At 33.7% G+C, this 21,257-nt stretch overlaps 1 protein-coding gene across 8 annotated transcripts in view; it reads right to left on the bottom strand.

The window, feature by feature from the left end:
- The window catches only part of PRRC2B (proline rich coiled-coil 2B), a 132,693-nt gene that overhangs the window by 48,706 nt on the left and 62,730 nt on the right, over positions 1–21,257 (bottom strand). For 7 of the 8 annotated variants that reach the window (XM_051980207.1, XM_051980205.1, XM_051980209.1 and 4 more), the window contains exons 2-4: positions 6,184–6,353; positions 4,938–5,115; positions 1,831–1,933 (exon numbers count right to left, since the gene is read on the bottom strand). In XM_051980207.1, the coding sequence (XP_051836167.1) occupies positions 1,831–1,933; positions 4,938–5,115; positions 6,184–6,298 (396 nt within the window). In that variant the 5' untranslated portion in view covers positions 6,299–6,353. Of the gene's footprint in view, positions 1–1,830; positions 1,934–4,937; positions 5,116–6,183; positions 6,354–10,572; positions 10,855–21,257 lie in introns of those variants that run through there. The other variant, XM_051980206.1, reaches the window with a different exon arrangement.

Below are 21,257 nucleotides of genomic sequence, written 5' to 3'. Positions count from 1 at the left end.
TATATCATTCTTAGAGCTGTGAGGGAAAATGATTTTGTACAGCATACAAGGCAGAGTTGTTGTGTCATATAATTTTTTTTTTTGTTATTTTTCTTTGTTACAAGGGAGAGAGTTCAATGAGGAATACAAAGGAATTACTCTAACATTAAAAAAACAAACAAACAAAACAAAACAAAAAGGCATACTTGGAAAAAAAAATAGAAATTACTGTAGTGGATGAATAAGAGTATGATCCTCCATCAAACCTGATGGAGAAGAAATCATACAGGCACTGAAGAAAAGCTTCAGAAATTGCCTTACCTCCCTATATCTATCCTTGTTCTAAGTTTATATGTAGCCATGAGGATGAACCTTTCCTGACAATCACAGGCACTATAGTGGAAGCAAATCACAATATGACAATGGAAGAAAGTATTAACTGCCTAGTCAATTAAACCTAGTTAGTTTTATCCTTGATACAGAAACTACCAAGTTGTGTCTCTTTTGTTTTCAGACTTCACTGATTTATCTTCCCAGTTTAAAAAGCAGCATTGAACACATTAACAACCTTTAATGAACTTGTGATGATTTTAAAAAAAAAAATTAAGCTTCAAAATCCAGAAAACTAGATTTGAATCCAACTTTGTGTGTTCTCAGTGGATCAGATCAGGATTTAATTCATTCAGGAGAGTCAATTTCATATCTCAAGCTGGTATGTTTTTTAAGTTTGTAGGGGTTTTTATATAGTCAATGTGAAACCAAAAGCTTTTGTCATTGCCACATATTTGTTCATATTTCAATTAAAAAATTGAAAAGAGGAGGAAAAGGTTTGAAAAATCATCTCCCATCAGATAACAATGTAACTAAATGTAACTTGTGTTGCCTTAATAATAATGGCTAGGATTTATATACTTTTAAGAACTGCAAAACCTTTTACACATGTATTCTCATTTGATCTTTGGTCCTGGGAAGGGCTACACTCTCAGGAAACTGAGACAAAGAAAGATTAAGTGTTTTACTTCTCCAGTATCTGATAAAGGATCTGAAGTCAGGTCTTCCTAACTCCCGAGTTCAGCACTCAACCCACTGTGCCACTATCTGACTTTCAAGAGATTCACCAATTCCTAGATATTTAGGTCTGGATATATTGTCTTTTGATGTGCATTAAAACCCTTAAAATCGATGGTTATTAACTGGGGAATAACATAAAATGTGGTATGTAAATATAAAACTACAATAAGATAAAGAATTGTGAAGAATACAAAGAAATATGGGGATTCATACAAATTAATTCAAAGTCAAGTAAACCAGAACCATGAACATAATATATATAAGCACTACAATAATGTAAATGAAAAGAACAAAATTATCAAGTAAAATGAAGCCTAATAATTTAATGATAATAAATCAAGCTTGGTTCCAACAAAAGAAAAAGGAAGAAAAAGCACCTCCCTCCCTTCTTTGTAAAGGTGAGAGATTATGGAAATAGACAACTACATGTAATACTGGTTGATGCATTGGTTAATTTTGTTGAAGTATTTTTCCCCTCCTTCTGTCTTTTTCCCAAGAAATGGCCCCTCTGGAGAAGGAGAGAAGAAAGGGAAAAGAAAGAAAGGGAAGGAGAGAAGAAAGGCCACCAAACTTGTTCCATTTGTTATTGTCAGTGGTCATTCTTTAAAGTTACTTGATTAAATAGAAAATGTTTGATATTACAGAAGCATTTTCTAAAGTCTTATTTAAACACCACTTCCTGCAGAATAAGAGGTCATGCACAGCTCCTACTTGGTCCCAACAAAACTGTGGAGACCACAGAATGTAGAGAATATTTAGGTTATAGACACTTGTACCCACCTCCTGACTGATTGATTGTGTCGGCTTCTGTAAACTGGAGACAGATTTCTGCAAACCCGGCTGCAGCAGCGACTCCTGCGGCTGTGCGGCCGTCACACTGGAACTAGACAAATCAGCAGAACAACTGGCATTATTAGACAAGATATAACACAGTGACAAAACTCCACAGGCCACAACTGCTCAACTGTTTGATGGAAATAAAATCTACTGCTTTATTACTCCCTTAAAAAATCTCTCCCCAGCATTCTGGCAAGAAATGGGAAGTTAAGTTTTTCACATGAAGACAAAACAACCCTCTGCTCTTCTATGGTACATTTGTCTACAAAAGCTCAGGTTTTTTTTTTTTGTTTTTTTTTTTTGCAAAAAATTAAAGTGAAAAGAACTCTACAAAAGGGATGACCAAGCCATAGTAAAAGAAATTTTCTGGTTTAAGATCTTCATGTTTTCAGGGATCATAGCATTCCATCTAATTAGACCCCTTCATTTTACAAAACAGGAAATTATCAGATGTTTCACTGTCCTGAAATACAGGTAAGTTTGATTTTTTTTTTTAACAGAGTAACAAAAAAAAAAATTTTTTTTAACAGAGTAACAATTTGGTTTTTTTTAAATGAGGAGGCCTTGCATACTGATTCAATAGCTCAATCCAGTCACAGCCATTTCCAACTTTGGGGATAGGGGTTAGGGAAAATGCAATAGTTTACTCTATATTAGCTTATTCATTAACCAAAATTCTTCATTTTCCCCCTACTTCTTCCGTTACTTTTTTAGTCACTACTAAACATTCCAAAAACAAACAAACAAACAAAACAAAACAAAAAAAGAGAGAGAGAGATCTTTGGGATTCCCCTACACTTCAATGTTTCTGCTCAGTCAAGTCCAGAGATGTTACTTTTGTGTCTATTACTCCCAAATAGTAGGATAGGAATTAAGCCATAGTTTCAATTATCTTTTAACATTACAACAAAAGAAATGGCTAGAGTGGAAAAGAAATAATTATCCATTCCAGCATGAACACCTGAAAAAGTAGTGGAAGGAATAAAGAGAATGACTGAGCAGGCACAATTTCTTCTATAAAAGTTTCTTCTTTTACTTCACCCTTGTGGATCTGCACGTATGAATATTCTTCATTACTTATTACTATCAAATACTTATTAGTTAATCTCAAATGGCAACCAATCATTTTCTCTGAATCACAAGGAAAGCCTAAATTTTACCATGCATATATCCTGTATAATACTTATCTTCAAGACAAAAACACACAAGCTTTTGAATTCCTATGGAATAATTCTTAAAAGATATATAGGGGCAGCTAGGTGTCACAGTAAATAGAGCATCAGCCCTGGAGTCAGACCCTCTTAACTTTGATTGCCTCACATATTTAAATATATATAGAAAATGTGGTATGTAAATATAAGACTGCAAATAAGGCTATAATGAATAAAGAGAAACATGGGGATTCATACACACACATATATTTCAAAAGATAAAAGAAACATATTTTCATTTTAGTTATTCTTAATGCCTTTTCATCTGATTATATTTTAGGCTTATTTTCTAAGTCTGGATACAGTGACTTACTAAAGGTATCATGCTACAGTGCAAGAGCTTAGTTTAAATCTCAGAGGGCTCACAATCTTTTGGGACCTCAATTTTTTCAACTGCAAAGAAAGAAAAAATTAAAAGACAAGACTAAGTGATTTATAAAAGACTGGTGTCTGCTTAAAGGGCAAACAAAAGCTACTTTAAAGACCATATATTGTTCTCTAAATCTTAGTTTCCCCCCATATAAATTGGGGATAATTCTATGCTACCCGTCCACCTCATAGGCTTGATGTGAGAAGAGTGCTCTGTAAAACTGAACTCCAGGAAGGTGAAAATATTATTATTACTAGATGAGTCTACCATGCTCCCTCCACCTAAAGAGTTATACCCTGATGAATTTTTATTTTGTTTTTTAAATTCTTTTTTCCCCCCTAGTTATTGATTTTTTTAAAAAATACATATTTCTTTATAAATCATGTTGGGAGATAAAAATCAGAACAAAAGAGAAAAACAAAACAGAAGAAAAAGAAAAAACAAATTAAACCTAGCATGTGTAGGTTGGTTTACATTTAGTCTCACTGATAGGTTTTTAGTAGATGCTATCATGATCACTCTCAGTTATCAGAGAAAACAGTATGTTCTAAGTTACTTTTACCTTCTTCTCCTAAGAGTACAAAACAAACTGATGATTTTATTGTCCAGCAATAGTTCTAATAAGTAGTTTTCTGGTAGGCAATTATGAAGAGACCCTTTCCTCTTGTATTTCAATTCCTTCATCCTGAAATTCATCCTCTTAAAAAGTCAACACTCTAAGATTACAAATTACAGAAGGAGCTATGACTAGAAAATGTTAAAAGTAAATCCGTTTAGACAAGTGAAATGTAAATGACCATACAGGGATTATTTTAAAATGTTGCATGTGAGGAACAGCTAGATGGCGCAGTGGATAGAGCACCAGCCCTGAAGTCAGGAGGACCTGAGTTCAAATCTAACCTCAGACTTTTTAACACTTCCTAGCTGGGTGACCCTGGGCAAGTCACTTAACCCCAAATGCCTGAGCAAAAGAAAAATTGCATGTGATTAATCAGAAGACCCTAAGTTTACTACAATGCATGACTTTCTTTGATAACTGTATTCAAGAAATGGTGAATGTCCTTGGTTAGTCTTTTCCCAAGTAACTCTGCAATACGTTCCTCAGAAGCATTATAGAACAAGTCATTACAGAAATTTTGGGGGGGTGACAGGTCTTCTCTATGAGACCAGTGTCTGCTTTAAGGGCAAACAAAAGCTACTTTAAAAATCATATTGCTCATAAAAATTTCTTCCATTCACTAAATGGCATCATTAAACTCTTAACAAAGTGAATTCAAGAAGCAAGAATCACCCATAGAAATTGAAAGCAAAAAAGGAAGATATTCTTCAATCTAATTTTCCTTAGTTACAATTCCAGAATTGGAAATACTAGGAAAAGTAGACCTGGGAAACAGTGTGACCTGAATCAACAAGATAACAAACATTTCCTATCTAAGTCCATGATAACATCCACAAACAGTGGATCTTACCTCTTTTGGTCTGGCTGGTCCTGCTTGTTTGCCCATCCTGTTCCGTCTTTGGGCACTATAATGATGTTAGGGTCGTTTCCTTTGTTTTCAGACTTCAAGCTTGGCAGGTTTGCAGGAGGCGGCATTCGCCGGGCAGTGGCAACTTTCCCGAGACTCTGTAAGCCATGTCTAGGAATAACTGTAAAATGGAAAGATTGGTAAAAGTCAACAAAGGAGCTATATCATATCAGCAAGAATTCATTGTCAAATTCTGAATAATAGTGACTTAAAACACAAAAACAAAGAATAGACTCACAAGTACAAACGAAAACATTTATTGTTGAGTTATTCTGTCATGTCTGACTCTTCTTGACTTCATTTGAGATTTTTGTGGCAAAAATTCTAGAGTGGTTTTCTACTTCTTTCTCAGCTCATTTTACAGATGAAGAAACTGAAGCAATCAGGTTAAGTGACTTACCCAGGGTCACACATCTAAGAAGTATATAGCCAGTTTTGAACTCATGAAAATGAGTCTTCCTAAGTCCAAGCCCAGTGGCTCTATCCAAAAGCACCAAAGCATAACAAAATTAAGAAGTCACTTTCAGAGAAAATGATTCTAATAACATAGGAGAAATTATAATCATAATTCTTTATCAGATTATTGAATTTTATATTTTAAAAAATTATGGGTATTAAAAGTTAAATATGGATTTGCCCACTATATAATAATAATTGAAACTAAAATTTAAATAGCACTTTGTTGATCTAGTTATCTCATTTTATCCTTACTATAACTGTAAAATTCTACTATTATTTTCATTTTACAGATGAGGAAAACTGAGGCAAAGAGAGGTTAAATGACTTGCTCAGGATGGCAGGGATGGAGACTACAGAAGAAGGGTTGGGAGGAAGGGCTGGTATCGTTGCATCTTAGAATTAAATTGCTTTCAGGACAAATAACAAGTCATTGCACTTAAAAGAGCTCAATATTCCAAGAAGCTATACAGGTAAATACAATGATTTTCATGAAAACATTCCAGAATGGCAAATTAGGAATATTGTGAATGTCTCTAACTTTCAAGGCCTTTTGTCACAGGAGCAATCATGATTTCCCACAACATGTTCCTGTTGCCACTGTTAAGACAGGACAATAGACTTCACGGATCATAGTGGCTTGAGCTAGTGTGATAGTAATTACTACATTCTTATGGATTTTAGTCTAGAGATCCTTATTTAAGGAAAATAACTTGTTTCTCTGTCTCCTTACCTGTGCTTCTGATAGCTTCTACTGACTTTCCTTTATACTTATCAAATAGGCTGAGAGTCGAGTACTTGCTTTTCCCATCCTTTCCCTTGGTTATTTGCCCCAAACGATCTGACATTGCGATGAAATGTCATCTAGTAAGGAAATTTTTCTCGGCACCACTCCCGATTTGCCTTTAAAACAAGAAAGAAAAGAAATTGCAATTAGCTCATACCCTCTGATAAATTCTGAACTAAAAAAATCTGGCTAAGATGTGAAAAACTGGCATATATTAGAAAGCTGCAATAAATGCAACAATTAGCACATTTTCCCGTTAGATAATCTGCATTCAGGACAAGCTTCAAGATTGCAGAAATTTATTAAATACTTGTATACATTATTTAGCTCATCAAAGAAAACAAATAAAAATCAAAAAAGAGGGGAAAAAAGGGAAAAAATGAAGATTGCACAATCCAGTTATCCTCTCATGCTATTCATTTCAGATAAAATCGAAGCATTAGTGGAGAAAAGAGTACAAGTTACTACCTATTCAGGGTCAATCATTCTATAGTTTTTGAAAAGGAAAGCATTAACACCTATCTGGTTAATCAACAAAACCATAAATCTCTAAAAGTAAATGGGGGTATTAAACAGAAACAAAACAGAAAGTTTTGTCAAATTAATATATTGTGATGGACAGATATCTAAGTCTACCTTCCCTACCTATATTCCTATATTCTTTCTATCCTTGCCTCCACAATGAACTTTGAAGGTGGTTTGAGAGAAAAGGAACCAAGTCTAAGAAGTTTCACTTGTATCTGATTCCCTAAATCCAAATCATTATTAGAGTCCATGATACCCTTCCTTTTTTTCTGTCTTCCAAATTCTGAAGGAATTATACCATACTGGCTTTGTTTTGTTTGCAGGACTAGTTTCCCCCTCATTAAGATTAGGTTAGATGTCTTTTATAATGAATCTGAAACAACAAACTAATAGAAGAAAAAAACAAGGAAGTTAAAAAAAAAATCTGACAGTGTTTGAAACTGTCTTTAAAGCAAATATTATTCTATAAAAGGCTGGAAAGCAAACAAAAAGATTTTAAGACTCTGGAGGTCTGAATGTTTTGGCTTTGTCTGTATATCCATAATAGTACAAAAAGCACAACACATGATATAAATTAGTTAATGTTTATTGAAAGAGAGACTTTCCTCAGCATTTTATGTCACCATTAGGTCAATTCCACCTAAAAGCTATCTTGTGAGATGCAGTTATCAATATCCTAAAGAATGAAAAACATAAAACATGGAAGTACAAAGAGAAGAATATCAAGGAGCCTCTTCTCTCAAATCTGGTGCAAGCCCACACAAAGAAAGTGTACAGCACAAATAGTGTTGCCATTTCACTCCTCTCTCCAAAACTCAGTCATATAGGTACCTCAGTACCTATAGTACCTTAGTCACTGTCCAAGACCACACACCTTCTTTTCTACTTCATCACTGCTTACAGTTAGTGATTAAACTAAGCTGAAATGATCAAAAATGCTCATAAATTAATAAGTTAAAATAATAAAGGCAAAATATTCCAAGAGTATTTTGGGGGGACAATTTTCAGTATTCAATTTTAAAAGTCAAGTTAGTGTTTTAATTCAATACTACAAAATTTCAATTAACTTTCCTGCTTATGTTTTAAAAGAGGAGGTTACTGACAACTCAATTTCAGATTTAAGTTAAGAGTTGGCCAGACGGTCAGATAACTTTTAAACATTTTACTGTTTTATTTATTTATTATAAGCATGTATCCAAAAACATATTCATGCACTTTGCCGAATTATTAAATATTATCTTGTAAATGGCAATGTAACAGAATGCTCCAGTGCCTCAGAGTCATGCTTATGAATATCATTAATAAATAAATTATAAATATCAATAATAAATAAAGGAAGAATCTATAGAGGGGTAACAAAGAGTATAGGAGATTAGACTTAAAGTGTATCATTCTTAGTCTGTCCTGGAAAATATTTTAAAAAGTGAGTCCTCAATTATTTTATTGCAATTGGTTGTTTTTTTAAAAAGTAGGGCATATGGAGAAAAATTTCAACTAATGGGAGGTTTTGATATCTTTGAACATGTTACAACCATCATTAAATTTCAAACTCCAAATGGGTACACTGAAGTTAAATTCCTGTCTCATTCTATACACACATGACATTTTATATTTCTATATCAAATCTGTGACCTATTAAGCAAAATGCCTAATTCAAAGGTACACTACCACCACTATCCTGATGCTGACTCAGTGAAATATTCAACCAATACACTGAAGTGAATCACTGATTTTCCTAGTAATGAACTATTTTTAGCATGTATTTAATAGTTCTTTTGTTTAACCAACTTCTATTAAACACAAATTCCAAATGAAAACTCAATCAATTCTCCAGCCATATATAACTCCAATGAAAGTGCTCTTAGTCAGAGGCTCCTTCCCCAGTTCTAAATAAAATGTAGCTTTCAGTAATTTCATCAGCTTCCATCTGCCAATAAATAACTCTTTACCAATGTATACATATCAAACATCTCATACTACTTGAAAATTTACAAAATGCTTTCCTCACTCCACTTTCTTCATCTTCTCCACTGAGGTAGTAGGTAAGGAAACTGACTTAGTGATAAAGCAACTTGCCTGAGGCAATACAATAAAAGGGGGTGCGCTGAGCCTCAAACTTAGGGCTCTTTCCACTCTACTGTCTCCCAGTCTGGATGAAGGATACAGCCACAAGGAAGAAAACAGGAACTTCATTAAACCAGAGAAGAATTTTAAAAGTCAGTTTTGGAGCAAGGGCCATAAATTAAATCTCACTGTCAAAAGTTATCTGTTTAGAAGTTATCGTTGAATAAGCGGGGGGGAGGGGGAGGTCTAGAATTCCTAAGGAAATGGTGTTTTAAAATGTGGGAACAGCAAAGTTAAATATGAAAATGAAGACTAGACCTTTTTTAGAGAATGATACAAGAAATTGTCCCTAAGTAATCCTCCCTAAATACTATGGAACTACCTACAACTTCAGAAGAGAATTCAGGTAGAAGGGAGGAAATGGAGAAATATAATATAGTAGTTCATCTTTCTTCAGTTTAACAAGTTGTAAATCTGAATTAATACTATGCGATTTCTGTCTTCTAACTCTAGGAAAAACTTCCACGTGTAATGCCTTTATAAAGGTCATTTTGAACTAAAACTATTCAAAAATCCGTACAGCCAGTGCCTATTCTGGATCTGCCAATCTAAGAAGCATCTGGATCCTGTGAATTACAGCAATAAATAACTGTAACATATATCTAAATACACATTCCCACAAATTTTAGAGAAATAGCTCCACCCCACTGCCTTTTAGTTTCCCCATCTTCCTGCTACTCAGCTCAAATCTCACCTACAGAAATCCAGGAAGCAAAAACTCCGGTGCCTTCCTTTCCCTTTCAAAATACTTGCCCTTTTTTTTTCTATTCTGCCCCTCCCTCCCTCAATATAGATGTGTAGGTGTATATTACACACATTTATTATCTATCTTGTACATAATCTAGGTATTTACATATGATCTACTTTGCCATATTAGAATATAAGCTCCTTGAGGACAAGGGATGTTTTTTCTATAAACCTTTCTTTGAATCTACTTAGCACAATTATTACATATGGTTAACATTTAATAAAATATCTTTGTTGACTCACTAATCCTGTAGGAAAACAGAATTCCAAACCATTTTACATATTACTGAAAAATATGGAGGGAAAGATCGGTTTCAATTCTTTGTCTGCTGCTTTTTTTGGCTGGCTAGGTTAATGGTTCTCACAGGAAAGTCTTGAGAACAACATATTAAGGCAAAAATAAACACTTTCAATTACAGTGTCAGGGCATTTACTTGCAATAACCCCAAGTTTCTTGTCAAAATCTTCCTATCCCAGACTTTTCTCATTATTTGGGGAGATCTGATCAAAACTATCTCATCTTATCTTTAAACAGTAATAGTCCTCTAGATTTGGGCGTCTTAAACTTTTTTCACTCAAGATCCTCAGATAAATAAAATAGGTATACAAATCAAACATTTACTGATAATAAACCATTATTTCATGATCTCCACATTCAGTAACACGATCCCATATGGAGTCACAACCTACGGTTTAAGAAGCTTTGTTTTCTATATGACAGAGGACAACCAGGGGAATTAGTAAGAAATAACTGTTCTGACTCTGCAATAGGTTTTTTCTTTTTCCTTTTTCAACTGACAAACATATCTTCTCTTCCTTCTATTCCCCACGACTTAAAAGAAAAGGAAAATTCTTCTAACAAACATGCTTAGTGAAAAAAAGCAAATTTGTTCATGTCTATAAATCTACTTTTCTCATTCTGTGTTTTAAATCCATCACCTCTCTGTCTGGAGAAGTCTTTAGTATCTGTCATAATCAATTCGACTGGTTACGGTGTCGATCAGGTCTTTCAAAGTTGTTTGTCTTGACAATGCTCTTGTTCCTGTATAAACTGTTATGATTCTGCTCATTTCCCTATGCCTCAAATGATTGTTGAGTCTTTCCAAGTTTCCTTAAACATTCCTTTCCTTATTTCTCAGAACCATAATAAGTATTCCATGTGAAAGTAAATTCACATATTGCAATTTGTTTAGCCATTCTCCACTTGATGGGTGCATCTCTGTAGTTTCTAGTTCATCACTATAAAAAAAAAAAAGCTGCTATAAATCTTTTTGAACCCACTTTTTTAGAATGATCTAGAAATAATGAACTAATTAAATAATAAACTAATTAATTAACAATAATCTACAAGGTCAAAAACTCTTACAGCACAAAAAGAGAACATCTAGTCTAAATTCCTCATTTTTCAAAGACTAACCCACAATCATATAGGTAATAAGCAAGAGAGCTAAGATTTGACTCCATATTCTTTCACCCCAATTTCATTCTCTTTATTTCACCATGCTACTAATTTATGCAAACCAGAAGATATTTTAATTTAAGATTTAAAAAAGCACTACTACTTATTATCTCTGTGTGATATTAGGTCAGTTAACTCTTTTCCACTACCCCCCTTCTCCAAGCTTAAGAGTTTTCTTGTCTATAAAATAAAGGGGACATAAAACATCATTTTCAAGGAATGATGCTATGAAACTTCATCTATGATTAGTTGCAATATGGTTCCTTATATGGTAGATGAAGAAAAATATTTTAGAATGGTTGTTTGAGATTGAAGTAATTCTTCAAACATTTGTACTTCATTTCCCCCATACTTTTCAAGGGTTTAATCAAAAAATATCAAGCTATCAAGTTCTGATTGGCATTATAGAATCAATCAAGGACATAGAACTAACTTTATTTAACCTCCTTAGCTTGGCTGTAAAATAAGTAGTCAGAGCAAGACAAGAAAGAGGCAAAATCCATATCATTTACCAATTTTGTCTCATTCAGATACTGATGAGAATTGTTAACTATCCTCCCTGAGGCTTTTTAAATTGAGAGGGGCTTTGTGTGTTCTCTCATACCAAAGTCAAATAAATTTTCACATGCAATAGACATAATGCTATCAGCTTTTTTCATTTTTAAGGCCAAAGATAGGTTAAAATTGTGGCAGAGATTTGTGGTCACAACAATGAAAATCAGAGATCTTTGCCATAAAGATGTAAAGTGAGCAGTCTTCTCAATTTTTGGCACAAAGCTGTCATCCCAACCCTTGCTCCCAAAAGTCTTCCTATAACATCAAAATTCTTGGAAAATAATGTATAAAAGGTCCCTGAGGAGGGGGATAAATTGTTGTTGTTGTTTTTCTTCAAATCTTTGGCATACCTCAGAATTGCAACTATGAATGACAACAAAATGAAATGAGAACAATAAACAAAAGTGCACACTTTATATTTGCAAAGAAAAAAGATTAGCAACTAACTTTACCTTCTTGAGCTTCATTTCACTGAAGGAAACAGAGCCACATCCAGTGAAAAGAACAGTAGACAAGAAGTCAAGAGGACTAGATTTTAATCCCTGCTTTAGCATCACTTATTATAATCTTGGACAAGTCATTTGCTATAACATCCCTTCCTTTTCTTTTAACTTTAAACAGGCAGCTCTAAGTACCAAATGAGACAATGACACATAAGAATGTACTTTGAAAGCATTATAACAAGTACAAAATAATATTGATTCATTAAAAACTAGGCACATCACAATATACCAGATGATTAAGGATGCCAGATTTGGGAAGGATTGGGCATTGTCTACAGAACACAATAATTGTTTTTTAAAAAAAAAAGTCTGTGAATAGCCACCTAGTGAAATTAGAAGCAATGCACACTTAATTTCTCTCTCTTAGGTTAAACAAATTTCTTTCAGTGTGATTTAATTTTAAATACTGCTATATTATAATATGTAAGGATCTCCACTTTAGTACAATTGACATGGATATTAAAAGCAATCTGATATTAAGACATTGAAACAAATAGGGTTCCAAGGCCTAATCCAATTTGAGAAAACGAAAAGAAAGAATACCATAGAATGGTATCTCTCTAATAATACTGATAGAAACATATCGGACAAAATATTAGAGCATAGCAACATATTAAAAAGAATTATAAACTATAACTAGGTTGGAGTTAAAATCAGAAATGCAGGGCTAGTTTAATTTTATGAAACTATAAATATAATGAGCCATATTAACAAAAACAAAAATCACATTATCAACAGATAAAAAAATCACATTATCAACAGATGCAAAAAAGCGCTTTTGATTAAAAATACTCATTTATGTTTAAAATATTAAAAACCTAGAGAACAAAGGGACTCCTTTTATGATAAACAGCATTAGTTGTTTGTAATAAAAATTTACTGAGCACCTAACATATACTAGGTACTGTGCTAGTAGTTATCTATAACTAAAAGTTAGTATTGTTTTGTAAAGGGACTTTCCAATAAGATCTGAGATTAGTAAAGCAAGAATGTCCATTATTACTACTATTACTTTATCTACTTCTAACAATGCTAGCTAAATAAGACAGAAAAAGAAAATAAGAGCATAAAGATAGGCAAAGAAACAAAACAGTCACCTTTCACAAAATATATAATTTATTATTTTTAAAAACATTTTTATTTGAAGTTTTGAGTTTCAAGGTCTACCTCTTCCTCTTCCCCTGCCCTGAGATAGTAAGCAATCATATATAAGTATGTTTCTAAATTAGAAATAATATTTCTAAATTAGTCATTCTTATACAAGACTCAAAAGAAAAAAATGAAAAGTGAAAAATACTATGCTTCAGTCTATATTGAATCAAAATCAGTTCTTTCTCTGGGATGTGTGAACAGTATGCTTTGCCATTAATCCTTTGGGATTGTCTCAGATCTTGCTATTGTTGAAAATGGCTAAACCATTCACAATTCTTCATCAATATTGCTGTTATTGTAGATAACATTCTACTGATTCTGTTCACTTCACTATGCATCAGTTCATAAGTCTTTCCAGGTTTTTCTGAAGTCATCCTGCTTGTCATTTCCTATAGAACAATAATATTCCATCACAATCATACACTAGAGCTTGTTTAGCCATTCTCCAATTGATAGGCTGCCCTTAGATTCCCAATTCTTAGCTACCACAAAAAGAGCTGTTATAAATAGTTTTGTATAAGTGGGTCCTTTTTCCTTTTGGGAGGGATATCTTTAAGATAGAAACCTAGCAGTGATAATGTTTAATTTACTTTTTTAAATTCTAAGAGATTCAGCTAAATAATGAAATATTTCAGTAAAGCAAGGGGCTTTTTTTTTTTAATCTATCAGGGTTTCCATGTATTATCAAAAATACTCAGCAGAAAAAGAAGGAAAAAAATTCCACTCAAAATAACTACACATCATATAAAATATCTGGCAGTCCATTTACCAAGACAACAGAATTATAGGAATATAAATACAAAATATTCATTACAGAAATAAAGGTCTTAAATAACTGCTCATGCTGATATAACAGCAATGATAATACCAACTAAATTAAATATGAAACGTAGAATAATAGAACGAGAAACCTGTTCAGTTCCCATTCCTGACATACTGGCTGTCAGTTAACAAACACTTATTAGATGCTTACTATGTGCTAAGCTCTGGGGACGCATTTAAGAAAGGCAAAAACACAGTCCCTGTCTTGAGGGAGCTCTCATTCCATTGGAGAATACAACATCTAAGTAACTAGGTACATATAAGCAGTAAGTATGTAGAGTAGATGGAACATAGTAATCTTGGAGGGAAAAAGCATTATGGAGGAAGAAATCAAAAAAGGCCTCTTTGCAGAAGGTGAAATTAGAGATGGGTCATAAAGGAAGCTAAAAAGCCAAGAAGATGTATGAATTATGGGAAGCCAATCAACCTCTCATTGCCTAAGCAACTCTGTAAGCCTCTTAGGTAAAAGAGAAAGTGCCAACTTGCATTACCTAAAGGGAATTTCTCTCAGAGAGAAGTTCCTATGAAATCACAGGTCCCGTCCATATACCATTCAAATCTCTATCAAATTAATTAACTTAAACATTAAACACCGTAACAAATTACCAAAAGGGATTTTATAAACCAAGACAAAATAAAAACTAAACTCATCTGGAGGAACAAAAAGTCAAGAATCTCTAGGAAAATAAAGGCAGGGGAAAGGAGGAAGAGGGCTAGAAATAGCAGATCTCAAAGTACTACAAAAAAGTAATCAAAACCATGTGACTAGAAAGAAGGGAGAGGGAGGCAGGGGACTCAATGGTACACATTAGGTACATAAGAACTAGAAGCAATGAATCAAAACAATGTACAATACAAAATAAGCCCAAGATCAACTAACAACCAAAAACTCTGCTTGGCAAAGTGGAAAGCAATTCTGAACAAAGACTTAGACCAACATCTCATACCATAAAAATAGTATAATATAAACATATAAGAAAGGAAAGGAGATCCTTTTCACAATTATGAATAGGGGAATTCTTGACCAAACAAAAGATCATAAAAGAAAAAAGGAACAATCTAATTACATAAAGTTTTTGTACAAACAAAATCAATACAATGAGAATTTGAGGAAATTAACGGAGGAAAAAATATTGGCAGTAATTTCTGATAATGGTCTGACATGCAATATATGAAATATATGTATATAAGATAGGAGAGGTATTTTCATGCAACATATGCAAAATCAGAGATACATATATATTTCATATATTGCATGAAAATACCTCTCCTATCTTATATATATCATATATATATGAAACAAATAATAAGAACAAGAGTCACTCTCCAATTGATCCAAATGATCAAAAGTTAGAAACAGGCAGTTCTCAAAAGAAATTAAAGCTATCAACAACTATGAAAAAAAAATGCTCCAAAAATCATAAATAAGAGAGGTGAATATTTAAACAATTCTGAAATGATTATACCTATCATATTGGCTAAGATAAATGACAATTGTTATGTGATTTACTAACTGGAAGCTCAGCTGGTCCAACTATTCTTGAAAGCAATTTGGAACTATGCTCCATAAGTCATTCAACTATGCATGCCCTCTGAGCCAGCTGCTAGTTATATGCCACAAAAAAGCAAAAGCAGAAGAAAAGGACTGATATGAATAGAAATATTTATAGTAATAATCTGTCCTAATATTAAAAGCAAAATGGATACCCATCAATTGAAAAATGGCTGAACAAATCATGATATATAAATGTAACATTATATTATTGCATTGTTTAAAAAAAAAAAAAAAGAAGAGGTCACTGGGACTGATTCAGATAAACTTGTGAAGACATGTATGAAGAGGTCCAGTGTGAACTGGGCAGTTAGGCGGCACAATTTATAGAATGTAGGATCTGGAGTCAGGAAGGATCCATTTTCCTAAGTTCAAACTCCGACCTCACTAGCTGTACGACCATGTATTATCAAAAAGTCACTTGACTGCATCTGCCTCAGTTTCCTCATCTGTCAAATGAGCTGGAAAAAGAAATGCAAACCACTCATGAAGAGTCAGATATGACTAAATAACAATAGACCGAAGAGAGCAGATCCAGAAGAATAAGTCACCTAAATGGCTACAATATTATGCAGGAAAACAACTTTGAAAAACTTTAAAACTTTGATCAATCTTGACATCTGAATACTTATAGATGAAACATGCTTTCCACTTAATAATAGAGAAGTAATGGACTGGTAGTACAAAAGGAGGCATACACTTCCAGATAGAACCATTACCACACAAAATTAGTTTACTTGATTATACTTACTTTTTACAAAAGAAGGCTTGTATAGGGAAGGAGGAATAGAATAGGCAAGTAATGATGTCCAAAAAAAGTGTGCCAATGAAATCTTTTTATACAAAAAAAAAAAAAAGCAGAATGTTCAGAAGACAGGAAAGGCAACCAAGTCAGTGGCTATACTGATACTACTTTATTAATTTTTTTATTTTTAAAGAAAGGCATACATTTCGTGTATCTCAATTTCCCTCATCCAAATTCTCATAGGTTTTTTATGTTTTTTTTTCTTTTCAGAAGCAAAATAAGCAAGTAAAAATTCCATTATTTGAAATAAATATTACTGGTTGTAAAAAAAAAATAAAATAAACAAAATTAAAAGAATGCCTACAGATACAGGACAATTCTAAAGGATTCATAATGAAAAAAGCTATCCCACCTCTAAAGAAAGAACTGATGAACTGAGTTCAAAAAATTTTTTTGCACTTTATTTTATTTTATTTTTAATTTTTAAATAACTTTTTATTGACAGAACCCATGCCAGGGTAATTTTTTTACAACATTATCCCTTGCACTCACTTCTGTTCTGATTTTTCCCTCCCTCCCCCCTCCACCCCTTCCCCCAAATGGCAAGCAGTCCTTTACATGTTAAATAGATTACAGTATATCCTAGATACAATATATGTATGCAGAACCGAACAGTTCTCTTGTTGCATAGGGAGAATTGGATTCAGAAGGTGTAAGTAACCCGGGAAAAAAAACAAAAATGCAAGCAGTTTACATTGATTTCCCAGTGTTCTTTCTTTGGGTGTAGCTGCTTCTGTCCATCCTTGATCAACTGAAACTGAGTTTTAGGTCTCTTAATCGAAGAGATCCATTTCTATCTGAATACATCCTCATACAGTATCATTGTTGAGGTATATAATGATCTCCTGGTTCTGCTCATTTCACTTAGCAGAACTGAGTTCAAATTGAAACATTTTTCCTACTTTATTTTTTGCAATATGGCTAATATAGAAATATGTTCTACATAACTTCACATGCATAATCAGTATAATATTGCTTGCTTTTTCAATAGACAGGGAAGAGAGGTTGAAGGGAGAAAATTTAAAATTAAATATAAAAATAATTTTAAAAAATTAGGGGGAAAAAAAACCACTTGCCAAGAACAAGTCTTCCATATCTAACTAAAATATATCAGGAAGTTTCAACTGGTTACAGCTGTTGCTGGAAGACAGCAAGCACCAATGTCTGTTTACATTAAGAATATGACATTATTTGTAGCAAACGAAAACTTAAGCAAAACAAATAATCAAGACTGTCCTAATTTTGAATAAGAGTAGAACTTAAATTCCCACCTACAAATCATTTACCAGAATTTTCTTTTCCCAACTACTATTTGTTCTGACAGATTTTCAATGTTAGGAAGACATTTAAATAGCAAGACAAATTAATATAAGACACATATATAGAGATCGATCTATGGCCATATCTATATATACGTGTGTGTGTGTGTGTGTGTGTGTGAAGAAAGAGAGAGGGAAGAAGAGATAGACATATCTCCTTAAACACTCTGACCTCCTACTTCATCAGCCTCTTCAAATCCTATGACTTCCATTAATAACACAGGATAAGGTAGCTCTTTCTTGCGAAAGGAAATCCATCTGCATGCACCTTTGATCCAACCCCATCCATATTCTCTAGCAGAATGCCCCTTTTATCACACCTATTCTAGGAGGCACTTAATAATGCTTATTGACAGACTAATTTTACATTCAACCCAAACAAAGTAGATATTTTTCTGCCAAACACACCTTCCCCTCATTTCAGACTTCCACAAAACTATTGAAGATATCAAGATCTTCCCAATCACTCAGGTTAGCAACCTCAATGTCATTCTCAACTCCTCATTTGCACTTCCCTACATATATCTAATATATTGTTAAATTCTATCGCTTTTACATTGAAAATACCTCTATCTTATCCCCTTTCTCTTACCTGGACTTTAAAATCCTCTTTTGATTAGCTTCACTGCCTAAAAATACCTAGCCTTACTTCCTTCAGGAACAAATATAAAATCCTTTTTGGTACTTAAAGCCCTTTTTAATCATAGTCCCTTCTTGCTTTCCTAGTCTTTTTATGTTTTACTCCCTTCTTGAATACTTTATTATCCAGCAACACAGGCTTTTTTGATGTCCCTAGAACATAACTCTCCAACTGCTGATTATGTGCCTTATCATAAGCTATGCTCCATGCCAGTATTTCTTTCTCTCCTTATTTCTGTTTCCTGGCTTTCTTGCTTCCATTAAGACAATCTAAATCTAACCTTCAGTAGGAAGACTTTTCAGTCTTATCCAGCATTACTGTTTCCCTCTCTAATTACCTTCCATCTACACTGATATAGCTTGTAAGAAGATTTTTTTTCACTATTTCTCCTATTAGAATACTATATCCTCACTACTGATTCGAGATGCAAATTGAAACACTGACTGGATTGGCTAAGATGACAGAAAGAGAAGATGGAGAAGATGATGGGTGCTGGAGGGGATATGGGAGAACTAGGGTATTGATGCATTGTTGATGGAGTTGTGAACTGATCTAATCATTCTAGAGAGCAGTTTGGAACTATGCCCAAGCATGCCCTCTGACCCAGTAATACCACAGCTGTCTGTAGCCCAGGAGATCATAAAAAAGAGAAAAGGCCCCACATGGACAAGGATGTTTGTGACAGATCTTTTTGTGGTGGCAAAGAGTTAGAGGTTAAAGGAATGATGCTCATTCATTGGGGAATGGCTCAACAAGCTGTGGTATCTGGATGTAATGGAATACTGCTGTTCAACAAGAAATGATGAGCAGTCAGATTCTGGAGGAAGCTGGCAAGACTTACATGGACTGATGCTGAGTGAAGTGAGCAGAACCAGGAGAAAGTTGCAGAGTGAAAGCAATGTGTGAAGATCAACTGTGGTAGATTTGGCTCTTCTCAGCAATGCAATGGTCCAGGACAATTCCAAAGAACTTCTATTAGAAAATGTCATCCACATCCGGAGAAAGAAGGTATGAAGACTGAATGCAGATCAAAGAATGCTACTTTCACTTTTTTTTGGTTTTGTTTTTTCTTTTTCATGGCTTTTCATTTTATTCTGATTCTTCTTTCATGTTTCATTAATATGGAAATGTTTATCATGATTGTGCATGTTAGCTTATAATCTGATTGCTTGCTATCTTAGGGAAGGATGAGGTAAGGGAAGAGAAAAATTTGCAACTCAAAATCTTACAAAAATGAATGTTAAAAATTATCTTTACATGTACTTGTGGGGGGAAGAATGTTAAGATTCTTAAGGGCAAGAATTATGCTTTTCTCTTTTTTCATCCCCCAAGCACTTAAGCACAGTGCCTGGAATATAGTAATCACCTAGTAAGTGCTTGTTGACCAATTTACACACATCTTCCACGATATATCAGCCATATAAAGAAAGTCATGCCTTTAACCATCCTTGTTATCCATAAGCATTTCACTTCCACCAAACAAGGAATAGGAAATTCCTCTAACATAACCTTCCATCTCTCCCAGTGGTTCATTATTACTAAGTCTATTCTTTATAGTAGTGCTTTTCCAACATGACTTCTGCTCTGGCTTCTCTTTCCTCCTGTTCCAATAAAGAATTTAGCTAACCACTTTCCTCAGTTCTCAAAGCCCTTGAATCTATGTCTTGCCAAATTCTAATCCTGGATTAGTTCTCCATTCTCAACTCTTAATTCACAATCTGTATAGGAAAAAGACTTCAGAAGAAGCAAATCTGTTACCTAATCAACTGAGTGCTCACTTAGGCAGGGCAATACTTTGAAATTTTTCTAATTTGCTATTACATTCTCCTCTGAGGTTACTTCAAACTTTTTTTCATCTCCTCACGTTCCCAAATATACCATCCTCCTCTTAAGAAGAGGACTTCATCTCATATCCATTGGCAAAAGAGGTCATTTGCCCCAAGCTCCCCTTTCTTCCTTCCCTATTCTATATCTCAAAACCTCTAGACATCATGCCCTATATTCTTCTCCTTTGTTCTGGTTTCTGATGCCAAAGCTAACTTTGCCCTTGTGCCCTCGATTCCACCTCCACTGAACCTGGCCCAATAATGTTGTCTCACCTATTCCCATTTTTTTGGCCGTAACACCTCATCTTAGAAAAAAACTGAACTAGTCATCAGTGAATTCCTTTAAAAAAAAAAAAAAAAGCTCCAAGGCCAAATGGATTCACAAATGATTTTGCCAAACATTTAAAAATTAATAATTTCAGTACAACATAAACTATTGGAAAAGTGGTGAAGGAGGAGTCTTATCGAGTTCCTTTTATGACACAAATATGGTTACCTGATAACCAGGAAAAGTCAGAAGAGAAAAAGAAAATTGTACACCAATTTCCCTAATGAATAATGATGCAGAAATTTTAAATAAAATGCTAGCAAAGAGATTACAACAATTATATCACAAGGCTCATACACTATGACTAAGTGGAATTTATCTTAGGAATGCAGGACTGGATTACTATTTAGAAATTCATCAGCGTAACTGAACCATATCAATAACAAAACCAACAAAAATCATGTGATTATCTTAATGGATGCGGGGAAAGCTTTTGACAAAATACCAATTTCTAATAGTGTTTTAGAGCATAAGAATAAATGGAACTTTTTAAAAATGATAAGTAGCAGCTATTTAAAACCATCAGCAAGCATTACCTGTAATGGAGATAAAGCTAGAAACTTTCCCAATAAGATTAGGGATACGGAAGGATACCCATTATCCCCATTATTATTCAATATTATACTAGAAATGTTAGCTATATCAATGAGAAAAAAAAATTGA

The sequence above is a fragment of the Antechinus flavipes genome, chromosome 2, assembly GCF_016432865.1.
Source record: "Antechinus flavipes isolate AdamAnt ecotype Samford, QLD, Australia chromosome 2, AdamAnt_v2, whole genome shotgun sequence".
In the NCBI taxonomy this organism is placed as follows: Eukaryota; Metazoa; Chordata; class Mammalia; order Dasyuromorphia; family Dasyuridae; genus Antechinus; species Antechinus flavipes.
The sequence above is the reverse complement of the archived record's forward strand: the minus strand, read 5'-3'. Positions and strand labels throughout refer to the sequence as shown.